The 13,319-nt window shown below is 41.3% G+C and overlaps 1 protein-coding gene across 4 annotated transcripts in view; it reads right to left on the bottom strand.

Moving 5' to 3' along the window:
• PPEF1 (protein phosphatase with EF-hand domain 1) overlaps positions 1–13,319 on the bottom strand; it is a 29,155-nt gene that overhangs the window by 2,903 nt on the left and 12,933 nt on the right. For all 4 annotated transcript variants that reach the window (XM_052674004.1, XM_052674005.1, XM_052674003.1 and 1 more), the window contains 10 exons: positions 12,918–13,081; positions 11,281–11,395; positions 9,651–9,697; positions 7,194–7,360; positions 6,467–6,503; positions 5,857–6,006; positions 3,717–3,848; positions 2,148–2,333; positions 1,390–1,532; positions 466–572 (listed from right to left, as the gene is read on the bottom strand). In XM_052674004.1, coding sequence (XP_052529964.1) covers positions 466–572; positions 1,390–1,532; positions 2,148–2,333; positions 3,717–3,848; positions 5,857–6,006; positions 6,467–6,503; positions 7,194–7,360; positions 9,651–9,697; positions 11,281–11,395; positions 12,918–13,081 — 1,248 coding nt within the window. The remainder of the gene's footprint in view (positions 1–465; positions 573–1,389; positions 1,533–2,147; positions 2,334–3,716; positions 3,849–5,856; positions 6,007–6,466; positions 6,504–7,193; positions 7,361–9,650; positions 9,698–11,280; positions 11,396–12,917; positions 13,082–13,319) is intronic.

Here is a 13,319-nt window from a genome sequence, read left to right as displayed (position 1 = left end):
AAAAGGTTCATGTAGCAATTTATCACAGCTTTCTTCAGCTGATGGGTGAGCATTCCCTTCTAGTGGACTAGCTGCTTAGCTTCACTGAAATAACTCCCAGGCTTAGAAGACTAGTTCTCTCAGAGGCCCCAGTTCCCTGGCTGATACCTGAAGATGCCCCAGTGAGCTTCTGGAGCCATACTCAACTCAAACTTTGTCAACTCAAACTTTGCCTGGTGGCAAACACTGATTCTTTATTTGCTCACGTTTCAGTTCTATTGTTCCTCCTACTTAAAGCTCCCCAGGTTGTTCTCTAAGGCTAAGTGTCCACTAACAGACATCCTGTACTGGTCAGAGAGAACACACGACCGACCAGGCTCTGCCTTCCTCCAGCCTTACAAAAAAGCAGGCAGGACCCTTCTGCCACCATGAACATTCAGAAGCTGTTTTCCCTGTGGTGGTGAGCGGACAGACAGATGGTGTTACCTGTGCTGTTGCGGTCATACTTTGCAAAGGTGGCCATGAGTTTTTGCTTGTGAACAAAAATCCTCTCTTGTAAGGTTTGTAAAGCAGACTGTTCAATTGTTTTCACCCTGGAACAAAAAAGAAATCAAAAGCAGATCCTTAAAGGATATTAATCCTCCAGCAACTTATGCATTTCAACATTCATTATCAAATTCTGTTCTTTAACAGGCAGTGTTGTTAGGGTTATCCTAAAAGACAACATGCAGGAAAAATAAAACAAAGCCCTAGAAGAATAATCTGAACTTAAGAGATAATCAAGTTTATGCAGGTAATTCTAAGCTGCTTTGCTCCAGTAAATCCGTCCACAGTGCTAGGGCATAGCAAAGCTGCAATGATGAACTTTTTGTACTCCACTCATAGCAGGATTTCTCTGGATTAACGCTGTAGCCTTAAAGCAGACCTGACGGACAGGTGCAGGCTCTTCAGGGTCCCTGACAATAGTCCATTCTTAGCATTTAACACTTCTAATTGCCTTTGGAAATTTCTCACAAAACCTGGAGGTACTTAAAATGCATTTTTAAGCGTTGATTTTTAAAAAGGAAAACAGAAACAGAAGATAAATTGTGAGATTGATGTGAACTGTGATGTGAACATTACTGTGAACGTGCTGAAGGAATAGCACAGGGCTGCATCAGGGTGGGGGTCAGGGAAAGGGGCTGCACCACAGGGCGGTGGGCACGGCCCCAGTGCTGCAGTTCACGGAGTGTCTGGACAGTGCTCTCAGACGTTGGGTTTGTTTTTGGGTGGTGCTGTGTGCAGCCAGGGGTTGGACTCCATGATCCCTGTGGTCCCTTTCAACTCGGGACATTTTGTGACTCTGTCCAATTGCAATGAAGCTACAGATCTGTGGTGGTCATGCTCACCATACACACAATGCATCTTTACCTCTCCCAGTTTTTCCGCTTGTCAGTGCTCGTGCAGACTTGGTACTGTATAAAGTGGGGAACCAGGTCAGGATTCATTCGGATGTATGCTCCCCGGTTGCTCCCCTCTTCATAATAGTTAGAAGCAGAAAATATAGTGATAACCTGTAGCAAAAAGAGAATTTGGATTGGCTAGAATAATATTTCTTGAGATTGATTGCTAAAAATGATCTTAGAAAAACCTGCAGGTTACAAAATGAAGTGTCAGTGTGTAAAGCCAGAAATCAATACTGATGTCATTCACCAAACTGCTTGTACATTTCCAATCAGAACTCCACACCAGTGCTTTTGGCCTGCCACAGCTCAGAGGGCAGCATGATAGCATGCTGTAGTGGATACATCTGAGACACAGTTCATTTTCAGGATTTTTTCACGGCCTCTCAATAGAGCATGTTAGCAAGCAAGGCCAGAAGAGAAATTAAGTTAAAAAGCTTCTAGAGCCTAGGAGCATCTCTGTGCTATATATATACACATAATTGTCCCCGTGGATTTTGTTGATGTTGATGAGTAATGAGCCAGTCCCCACTCCCTAAAGTTCCAGAAGACTTCTGTGTTTGTCAGAATTCCATAATCCGTTCTAACATCTATTAATTTAGTGCACAATTCCCATTTGAAAAAGTCCCATTTGAAGAAGTCACTCATATTCTTAATTAACTCTGCTGACAAGTCTACTGTGGATGTGCCTGTGCAAATCACGTGCTTTCCACGGCAGCCCCTTACCTTCCCATTATGAGTGAGGTCGTAGCCGTCCGGCTTAAATTCATGAGACCTGATTAGCATCTTCAGATTATACTTTTTAAGCAGCTGGTCAGTAGTGTCAGGGCCAAAGCAACAACCTCCTCCTCGACGCTGGTTCAGAGTACAGCCGTGCTGTTTTTTTGGATCGCTCCAGAGAATGTCCAGGACCTAGGAAGAGCAAACTCAAGAAGGACTGATAGTAGGTGAGGGCTGGCAGGCTACAGATGCCTGAACTAGTGGCCATACCAAAAACACCAGGCTACTGAGGGAAAACACCCGAAGAACAAGCTTTTCTTCCTTCCTTTCAGCTGTGCATTCCTTTGGGCTGAAACTTTTGTTCTTCTAAATTACAAAACATATTTAGAGTATGTGTTGACCTTTTCAGATGCAATATCTTCTCAGAGATGTATATCTCCTGTTACGAATGAAGTTTCCAGACAGGTAGATGCATCAGGTACAGTGCATGGGCAAGGAGAGCAAAAGCCACCTACACATGTGGGAGGCAATTCTTATTTCCCAGCACAGAGGTCACCCATGTCAGTGGTTTTATCTAAACTAAGCTTGGGCATACCTGTTCTAAACACGGTAAGAGCTGCCCTCACAGCAGCTGTAGTGTCTTTGTTTAGCTTGTGTTCCACAACAACATTTTACATGTTGGCATTTTAACAGAGTCAGAGACATGAGGATGAATTCTCAAGGTTCAAATGTATTAATTCCAGCCTGTAGCAAACACTGGGCAAAATGTTTCTGTTCGTATCTCCTTGGAAAGGGTTTATGGAGATGCATTCTATTTCCCATTTGCTGGAGAGTGTCAGATTAAGGGGGTTGTTCCTGCCCATTATGTTAGTTTTGAGGTCAGATGCATATCTTGGGAAATCACATTTTCAGAGATTTGCTTCTCTAGAGGCAAAATGAAGCTGTCTGCTCTGTACAGCAGCTGTCTGAAGTTCAGAAAAATAAATATACACAACTCAATTTTGAGCTTCTAAATTAATATGCAAATTAAGCTTTCCGAATTGTCACGATTTATTAAATTACAGCATGACAAGCAGCATATTGCCTCTGATATTCAAGAGGAAACTAACAGCCAGAGGACAAAATTTTCCTGCTCTGAGAAATCAGCCTGTAGGTCTCTGGAATGGGGCTTTTTGGAAACTATTGGCATCCAGCTGCGAAAACCACGGCCAAAGAAAGGTGCATACTATCACAATTGGTGGCCAAGTCTGACCTATTTTAACTGACAACTGTGTACGTACCAAGAGACCTACCACACGGGGGCATGCAAACACATCTCATACAGTTTCTTCCTCCTAACAGCTGAGAACCAAAACCACGGAGTAAATTGTATTTTCGAGGCATAAAATCACAAGTGCATATTACCAGGTGTACAAAAAGCAGCTAAATAACATACTAGCTGGCTACTATACTCCCCAGAGCAATGGGTTTCCTATATAGAGACAGACCTCCCAGACTCAGAGGTGCCCTCTTAACGTAGCCCCTGCCACTGTCATGACTGGGTCTCAACATCAGGCTGTCTTTGGTTTCACTTACTTGTTTCCGCTCCTCCTCGGTGAGTTCTGGATGTGAACTCCATCGGAAAAGCTCAGAGTAGCTCAGTGAGATGCCTTGTATTTTCACTTGTTTTTTTCTGTCTAACTTTGGTAGCTTCATCAATGTTTTCAGCTTAAAAAAATAAATACAGAACATTGGAAAAGTTACCAGAAAATAAAGATGATCCATTCCCTTTTCCCCTACCAAATCTTTAATCCTCATAATGCTCTGAACTCTCAGGTCTGGTGGTAGCTGCAGGTGTTTGGCACCAGCAAATTGCATCTGTCAGGCACCAACCTCCTTGGATGTGCTGGCACATCCCTGTCATGGAACATCACTCATTGCAAGCCACACTCAGTCACAAGATCTCACTGCACAGCAAGGAGAGCACTTGGGCTCAGGGCAGATCCAAAGTGCCCAGCTTTGCTGGAAACTGAAAATGCACATATAGTATAGAGGATGGAAATGCACCCACCGCTGCTCTGATACAGTAGCATGCTGCTAGGTTAATTCAGCTGGAATCAGTGGAGTACCAGGAATATAGCTACAAAATTCATGAAGTAGTACATCAGTCCTTTCACTGTTAAATATGTTTAATTGAGACGTATGGGCATCTGCTTTTTTGGAGCTGCGTGCTGTGGTTCCGACAAGGCCTTTTCATGCAGGTTTCTCCAGGGAATATCTGTTCTTTTTTGATATTTCCTCATGCTATCTCCTTTTAGAATACCACCAAAAACATTCAACAATTTAACAACAAACAACAACTGATGCAAAAAATTATTTCCTGGTGCACTGACCGGGATTTGAAGACCTCTCAGCTGCCACTTGTACCAATTAAAAAACATCGGTCAGTCCAGAGTGATACTGCCCTGAGCTGTGGCCTGTGCATGTCTCATTAGCAATACTCTCCCTTGGCAGCACTGTCAACCTGTTAATTCTGCAGTGCATCCAATACAACCAGCCCAGCCTAGCTGAAAGTACGACAACAGCTTGTCCCAAAGCTGAGACACCTGCATCTATAGCTAGGCACCCAAATTCAGTGTGCTAGGCTCAGTTTCATTGCCCTTCTTCACACCTTTACGAAACAAACTGAGCTACACTTGAATGACCAGTAAAATTGCTATTTCTGTGCTAGAAATTGTGAGGGTGAGATTCCACAGGCACTAGGAACACAGTGCAGCTGTGTGGAGCCAGGGGTTGGACACGATAATCCTTATGGGCCTCTTTCAACTTGGGACATTCCATGGATCTATGAATTGCTGAAATACCTATATCTTGTGCCATCTGGGATGCTCTGCATGCCTGTGAACCAAGCCTAATGGAGATCCATGGAAGAGATCTGTGAGGACAACTTTCTCCAGAGGCAATGGAAATCCCCTGTGGCTTTGGGAGATCTTCCATAGAGACCTGCACTGGAGACCTGTATCTGATCAATGGTAAAGCTTCAACTCATCTCCTGGGTCTACATCAATCACAAGGAGCCTAAGCACCCAGCTTACAAGCATTCACCTTCATTTAGTTGTATAAATCTTCCAGATCAAAACCTACACCATTTTCCAACGATTTGAAAAGCTGTATTTGCTCATCATTTAGGAATAAAAACCACATGACTCCATCTTCTAAATTTAGGAACAGCAGTCGTTCCTGCTTCCTCAAGGCCAGCTTTCGAGGCCTGCTCCTGCTGGAAGGGCTCTCCCACATGTGCTGCCATGGGAGCACTGCAGGGTGCAGAGCTTCCTACACAGAGCAGATGGCAACCACACAGCCCCGGGACAACAGGCGGTGCTAAAAAGATGCAGCTACATTGGTTTCTGAAGTGTTTAGAAATGCCTGTGAATTAAGAACTTTGCATACTTTCTGGCTCGTGTGTCATCACTGCAGGATGGAGGTATCTGACGTGTGTTCAACTATTTTAAAGTCAGAAGATCCACATCGTTTTACAGCAGCCAATTAGCTCCCAACACCTACTGAAACCTCCCTTTCTAAATATTGATTCTGAAGAAAAACAAGACTCTTTGTTCCTTACTCGCTTTAGAAAGTAGCCATTTCTTTCTTCCTGCAATCAACTTGATTTTAGCGTTCTTACTGCTATGGTATTTAAAGAAAATAAAAGTACCATCACACGAAAATGCTCACTTACCTTATTTCTCTCAAGTAAATTCAGGGAATCCAAATCTGTGGTGTCTGAAATTCCTCCATGTACAATAAGCACTTTGTTATTAACTAAAGTGGCAAGGGGAAGCCAGCTGAAAACGTCTCGCAGATGATACAGAATTGTCATGCCATGGACCTGCAAAATGTACTCTTAGATTAGATGCTACTGGGGGAACATTCTGTTACTTTTTAGCTCTACATTTTGTTGAGGTGCCTGCAAACACCTGTATGAACAGTTCCACCCAAGGGGACACACTGCACTGCAACACCAGCCAATAGGATCTGAAATTCATGCCAAGAGCCACTCAGCTGTCCCTGCAGCATTTCATTTTCCTTTCACTTTTACCTCTTCTTGTGCTTCTGAGTGGCCTCACCAATGTTATTTATTTCATCCTGTGGATCGCTGAGCACAAAAGGTTAACAGTTAAAAGTTATTTTGTCAGTTATCCCACTGAAAATCCAAAATAATTGTAACTACATCATTAAAGTCATTCTGTACTACACCTAAACTGGTTGGAAGTCTCCTTCTTCAGACAGGTTACATTTTACGTCTGCAATACTAAAAGACAATACAGGGAAAATGGGAAGAGTCTTACCTTATACTTCTTCAAAACTTCTTTAGTGAAGCCATATCTGAAAACAGGACAGCATCATGAACTGGGTGTGTACGGGTTTTTTTTTTTGCACTATGGTGATTGCCAAGAATTTTCCATCCCTCTTTTTCTGCTTTCTGTCTCTCTTTAGTATAAAAGAGCTTTCTTCTATTTTGTCTCAAGAATGAAGTTAAACCAATTCTTGGGATCGAGAACAAAGTCCAGACCAATAATTTTTAAGCAGCCTTATTTCCCACTTAAAATAAATAGCTTAACAGCTTGCCTTTGAGATACCAGGAGAATTTTCAAGGAACCCAACTGGTGCTGGATGTTTCCCACAAAACCTCCACAGACAGCGCCATCTATCACATCTCTTTTCCTCCACAAGGGACAAAGAGTCTAATACCTCATTCTTTTAACACCAAAGCACCCTTGCTGCAGGGGGCGTTTCCACAACACCCTAATTTTCATCATTTAACTAAAATACAGTCCTTCCATCCATCCCCTCCCCCCAGGGTGCTCTGAAAGTCTCAGTGACACACCGAATTCGATGGACTATGATTAGAAATGCCTATTCAAGTGTCTAAACATAACGAGGATGTTCTTTGCTTAAGCATCCTGAAGATACAAAGCTCCACCAGAATACCCAGTAAAACACTACTGGTTTAGAGATCAGATGTTGGCACAGTGAACGACTAGATATGCTTCCCTCTCATCCCTTTAAACCTACTTCATGTTTAAGATGTAGTCTTCATGGTTTCCTCTGTTCAAGTGAAAATCATTTGGGTAGATAAGAAGAAACACAAATAGGATTATAAGTATTTCCATAGAGTTTTTTCCTCTGTCAACAAAATCACCATTAAAGACATAAGGGTTGTTTTCTGAAGGCAGACCATTCTGCAGAAGGAAACAAAAACAAGATTTTCAGAGACTGCAGTGCTGCTGTAGTACTTTACTGTATTCCTTTACTGTAGTAAAGGAAATATCATTTCAAATGAGATCACCTTGCTAGAAACCCTGTAATAAACAAATGAATTAAAAAATACATCTTGCATAATACAGAGCTATTAGGGAACAGATGACCTCTCTAATTGTTCTTATGATGCTGCCTCTAATCCTTTCCTATACCTATTAAATTAAATTGAAAGGGACGAGTAAGAACATTACTATTGTAATAAAATATTCTTTTCTGTTAATGCAACTGTTGCCAGGAAGTTATGCTCTTGCAAATAGAAGGGACTTATTCATTTTGAGTGTATGACATGAAAAATTACCTTCTGATACAAATCTGAAGGTCCTTATGTTTCCTTATCCAATAAGAAATTAGATTTCAGATATTTACATTGTTTGCAATCTCTGCTTCCAGAACTCCTAAGAAGTACTAGAGCCCAGACCTTAATACAAGACGCTGAAGAAACTTTTTTTTCCAGTTGCTTTAATCCTGAAAACTCCCCTTCCTGGGGAGACTGCACATACACATACTTATTACCTTATTTTTTTTCTGGAGATTCAGAGCAATGTTTTATTGTGAATAGCAACTTACCAAAAGCTACTACTGTGAATCGATGGTACGTGTTGTAAGACTAGTTATCCACATGTCAATAGGTGCCACCAGCCTACAAAAGGCATAGCAGTGACTACACGTAGCTTCATCATTTCCAGTCATGAGTACTGGAAATATTCTTCATTTTTGACTTGCCAGGTAAAGGAAACCTCTGTTTTCACAACTGGCATGGACAAGAATAACCGACAGAACATCTACAAAATGTTGTGACAACAGAGGTCTCTTACAAGGTCAGACAGCATTGCAAAGCATCCTACTTCACAAATATGGCTGCTGCCCCAGCACTGCTTGTGGTGCAGCCTCTGACATGTCAAAAAGGTGAACAAGGCTCTCTAAGATTAGTAACTTGCTGCTGGGTATCATTACTGTACCTGCTGGATTAGTGATTAACTAACTTCTGTTTTTTGCTCACATTCTCTACATCTTCAGGCTATTTCTATCATTAGCAGCCATTTACCAATCTAGCTTAGCAATACAGGCCTTAAAATCCAAGTGCTTGAACAAATTTAGAGATAACAGAGCAGTTACCTCCAGGATAGCTCTGCTTAACTTCCCAGGTCTGGTTTATGAAACTGATGTGAATCATACTCTGGTTCTGTTTCAATATGCAGTTCCAAAAGAGAAGGTTGCCTAATTAAAATAACAGCTAAAAGACTACAGGCCAAGGACTGGCAATGTGTAATTGGTTAATAAGAAAAGCAGAGGCCAGAAGAGGCCTGATTTTGTTTCAGCAGGCTCCAGGTATGTCGCTGGACAAAACCACCAAGCTTCCAGCCAGCCAGCCAGCCAGTATCAGATATTACGTGTGAAGACCTTGGAAGCAGAGGGAAATTACATCATTTAAATATCTGGTTTAGTTTGTGTCTGTCTCCACCCAGTGCAAGGATCAGACAAAAACCTTTTCCTTCAGAAAACTCAGATCTGCCAAATGAAAGATGGTGAATCAAACTAAAGGTAAAGGGGAAACTAAATACAGGAAAACTGCATCTTCAGTTGAATACACAATTGTGGAAAAGAAAGCCTGGGGCTTAACTTTTTTTCACATCAGTAAAACAAATCTATGCTTTTTAACTTGAAAAGTGAGTGGCAGTTCAAGGATATGGACAAGCTACCCAAGGTATTTCCTTTTTGTGCAGACTATGTAGTTATTTTCAAGATTACAAATGTTTTTAAACAGATAGCATCCTTCTGTTTTCTGTAAACAAATAATAATGAAAAACACCTTATCAATGGAAGGGTACAAAAAAGCCTCTGCATTTCAGTCTTGAGGACCAGAATTATCCATAGTGTAGTGTCAGTTCAGGAACTGTTAGCTCCAGAGTTCAGACCTTAGTCAGCAAGGAATAGAAAACATGAGCCAAACATTTGAGACATGGAAAGGAACCTCCCTAGGTTCATACTCTAGCTCTACAGTTGGAAGCAAGCATATTTCCTGAATCTCCTCTCCTGCAGTGAGCAGGAGGATAAAGAGAATGAAAAGCTATGACAAAGACACCATCCAAGTTGTTCCATGGTTTGTATGCGTGTGTGTGGCACACATGGACAGTTTTAAGTGATAACAACTACTAGATGCTAATACATATTCTGTAAACCAAAATGCTACGCCACAGACTGCCTGCTTACCTTGTGGAATACCAGTAAAAGATCATCCAGATTTCCATGTAAGTCTCCTACAGGAAATAAAAACATATACATATATTTAATCATGGAAGAGGGAAAAACTGGAATTTTATAGGACTAGAATTATGTTAGTCCTAAGAAGGTTTTCCTCGTGTTTTCATTATTAATTTGAATTTTCCTTAATAACTTGCCCTACATTAGCATTATATCAGCTTCATTTTAAGGTACATGAAGAAGTGGCTTAATAAAGTCTAGCAATTAAATATTTAAAAGGGCAGACAAGCTCTCCAAGCTAGATCCAAAGATCAGATCTGCAACCTAGGTAAGAGGTCACTCAGGGAAATGGAAGATGGGCCAACACATTATCAGCCTGTAACACAGATTAATACTTCTATGTCTTCCATGCAAATTTTTGTTGATGGCAAGCCTGCTGAAGGTACTCTATGGATTCCTTTGGGTGATGACAGATTTTAAAAGGTGTGGCCACAAACACTTCAGAAGCATATTTAATTGGCATTATTTGTTTGAAATTAGAAGGAAATTGGGGGAGGCACCTTGCTTTGAGGAAAATGATAATTTTGGACCAATTAGCTTTAAAAATGGGTCTTCCATATTCTGCAGAGGAGCTATCTGGTTGCAAAAGCTGTTAGCTCCAATGGCAGGAAGGGGAACACTTCAGATGCTACTTGCACAGCACAAATGAGATACGCAAACAACAGAGGGGTGCTTTCTTACTGATTAGTAATCCACACCCTGCATAGCAAGCGAATGTGAGTCTGTTTCCTGCATTCAGAGAGAGATTTTGGTTGGTTTGGTTAACAAATTATTGTTTGTAAGAAAATATTATTTAAACGAGCCCTTTCCTGGTAAGCAAAGTTGGTGCACGACCACATCTTAGAACCATCAATTGCTGTTTTACATGTGTCACAGTTGTCTCCCCTACAATGCAGCACAGACACAGCTGTCAGAACGGATGTCACCACTCCTATTCTGTTCTGCAGCTACTGCTACCTGTGGCACACTTGGATACCACATCCATTCATTCATAATCTATGAAAACATAATAAAACAGATGGCAATGAGCTCTTAATTTTTCACCTTGTGACACGTCACATCATTCTGTGAGACTAATTTTTTTGGTTATATGACGACCACTGTATCCTTTTGGGTCCCTTTAATAACAAGGTTTATTATACATTTCAATTTGTTTTTGATGGTCATACTATTAACAAAGGGCCTTATCTGCTTTTTCTACTACACTTTCATTAAAATCATTGCTGAGTAAACTCTCATGATAAAGTCTTTTTTTCAGTGGTGAGAATCACAGTACTCAGAGTGGCATTTTAGAAATGGAACTTCAGGAATATTTAAGCTGCACGGCAGTGTTAGCTGAATTGATACTGACTCATTCAGAAACTTTTAACAAGAGAAAAGAGGAGGGCAGGGACTTCCCTAAATATACCTGGTGTGATGCAGAGCCCTTTTTTAAATGGTGCTTTTTTGTTTGTTTTTTGTTTCCATGTATGCATTTGTTAAAGAAGAAAAAAAAAGGAGAAATTCCCACCTCACTCTTCAACTAGTTAGAATATCAACGTTTGGCCCAAAGCAGCTATATTGCCAGTTCTATTCTTACCACAGATGGTTATCTCCTTGAAGTAGGAAACTGAAACATGGGTGATATTTGGCTTCTCCTTGAGAAGTCTTCTGGTCTCATCTAACAGCTGCAGTACATAGCGGGGATGAAGCAGCTATGAGGAAAACCACAGGGAGAAGAGGAAGATATTTTAGGAGAAGCTCGAAATCTGCTTTATTAGCACTACACACATATTGTGAAGGAAGGTGTATCACATCACTGATACTACAGACCTCTCTAAACATGGATATAGGCTGCTTGGTTTAGTGCTGGGAATCAGGAGTAGCTCTGCATTCGCTTCCCAATGAACGGAAAAGGGGCCCTTGGTAAACTTGCTGTTCATATTTTCCCATTTTATTTCTACATCGTGTTTCTACTCTTCTCATGTACAAAAACAGTAAGAGAATGGGCAATGGAGCACTCAGAAGTATGGCATAAGTTCATCCCCTGAACATAGCTTAACAAAAAAAAGGGATCTAATTCTAAATAAAATGAAAAACAGACAAATTAATTACAAAAATAAACCTACAAAAACCCCATCCAAAGACCATAAATGATATTTCAGCAAATTACACAAATAATAAAGAGAAGGAAACTCCAGTGAAGGTTGACTTGTTTAGAGTTATCTTCCAGCTCACTGTGAAGACATTGTATGAATGAAACATTCAAGCTCCAAAGATTACTCTTTTCAGAGGGCATGTAGCTTCTGGCTCCTGTGTTCTTCTGTTCTCTGCCAAAGCTTGGTCAGTCTGTGGTTTTTACAACATTTAATTCAAACACTGATGGATGGCCTACAGACTGACTTGTCAAGATGAATTTTCTTGAAATAAACAAAAGAGGGCAATTATGTGTAATCATTTCCTTATTAAATGCCAGCCACAGCAAAGTGAAGCCTTGAGTGGGCACATTTCTCATGTGCTTTACATTGTGCTACTTGTAAGATCAGCCTTCACTGAAAATTAGGGGAAAAATAAAATATTATTCAGTAAATTGTAAGCAAAGAGTGACTGTTAAATAGCACACTGTTGAGCACAAATGACCACGAGTTCAAACAAAACTGTGCCATGTAAAGCAGTGGCGGGCAGAGCTTATGAAATCTATGCTAGCACATTAGCCATACTTTATATTCACTCTCTCCAGGGTCCTGTACATTAGAATCAGATTATTAATCCCTGCAACTCAATTTGTCTTTAAAACATTGAAGGGAAAAATAAAAGGACCTCAGCACCTTTCACAGTCCTGTCAGCATCCTTACTGACAACCTGACTGGCAGCTGCTGAGGGTTCCCACTGCACATTCACTATAATCTTTGTTCAGGAAGAGATGCTCACCAACCCCTGCCCCTCCCAGCACTGGCAGTGCTGCAGCTACACAGTGATTCAAACCCAGGGACTGAGAAGTTCTTTGGGTTTTGTCAAGGTTACCTCCTGGCCAGATTAGATTCCTACAGCAGCTCACCGTGTACCTGTGTGATCAATGAGGGTTTGCAGGAAAGTGCAATGGGGTGGAAAGGAAGGTGGAAACATCTCCCTGGGCATCAGCTCAGTCCTTTATTGCACTCAAGTGACGGGGGGGCTCCAAGTGGATAGAGATGTGAGACAAGAAAAGCAAACAAACAAAAAGTAGTTGCAGTGTACCTGTCGATCCTTGAGCGCGTTAAGAAGAGCCTTAGCATGTGCAATATTGAGGGGAAATGAGAGTCTTGGTCCACGATAGGAGTCTGGAACATCAATCTTTTCATACTCAATTACATATGAGTCTGCACCAGGAGAAACATGGGAGCTGGTGGAAGCGTGAGCAACTGCAATGAGAGGGAAGAGAAATGGGAACGTAGACGCTCTAGCAGTCCTATAAAGCTTAGCAACATGAGGGCAACAGGAGAATATAGTAGATGCTCTCTTCATTGCAGTGCTGGAGGAGCCAGCTCCTGCCTTGTACATCAGAGCGGCTCCAGGTCTCCCTACATTGATCCACAGCTCTAAACAAAAACAGAAATAAACACAAACAAAACTGGCAAAAACACTGTCCTAACAGGCAGC

Source organism: Tympanuchus pallidicinctus, unplaced genomic scaffold (assembly GCF_026119805.1).
Source record: "Tympanuchus pallidicinctus isolate F22 unplaced genomic scaffold, pur_lepc_1.0 scaffold14, whole genome shotgun sequence".
In the NCBI taxonomy this organism is placed as follows: Eukaryota; Metazoa; Chordata; class Aves; order Galliformes; family Phasianidae; genus Tympanuchus; species Tympanuchus pallidicinctus.
The sequence above is the reverse complement of the archived record's forward strand: the minus strand, read 5'-3'. Positions and strand labels throughout refer to the sequence as shown.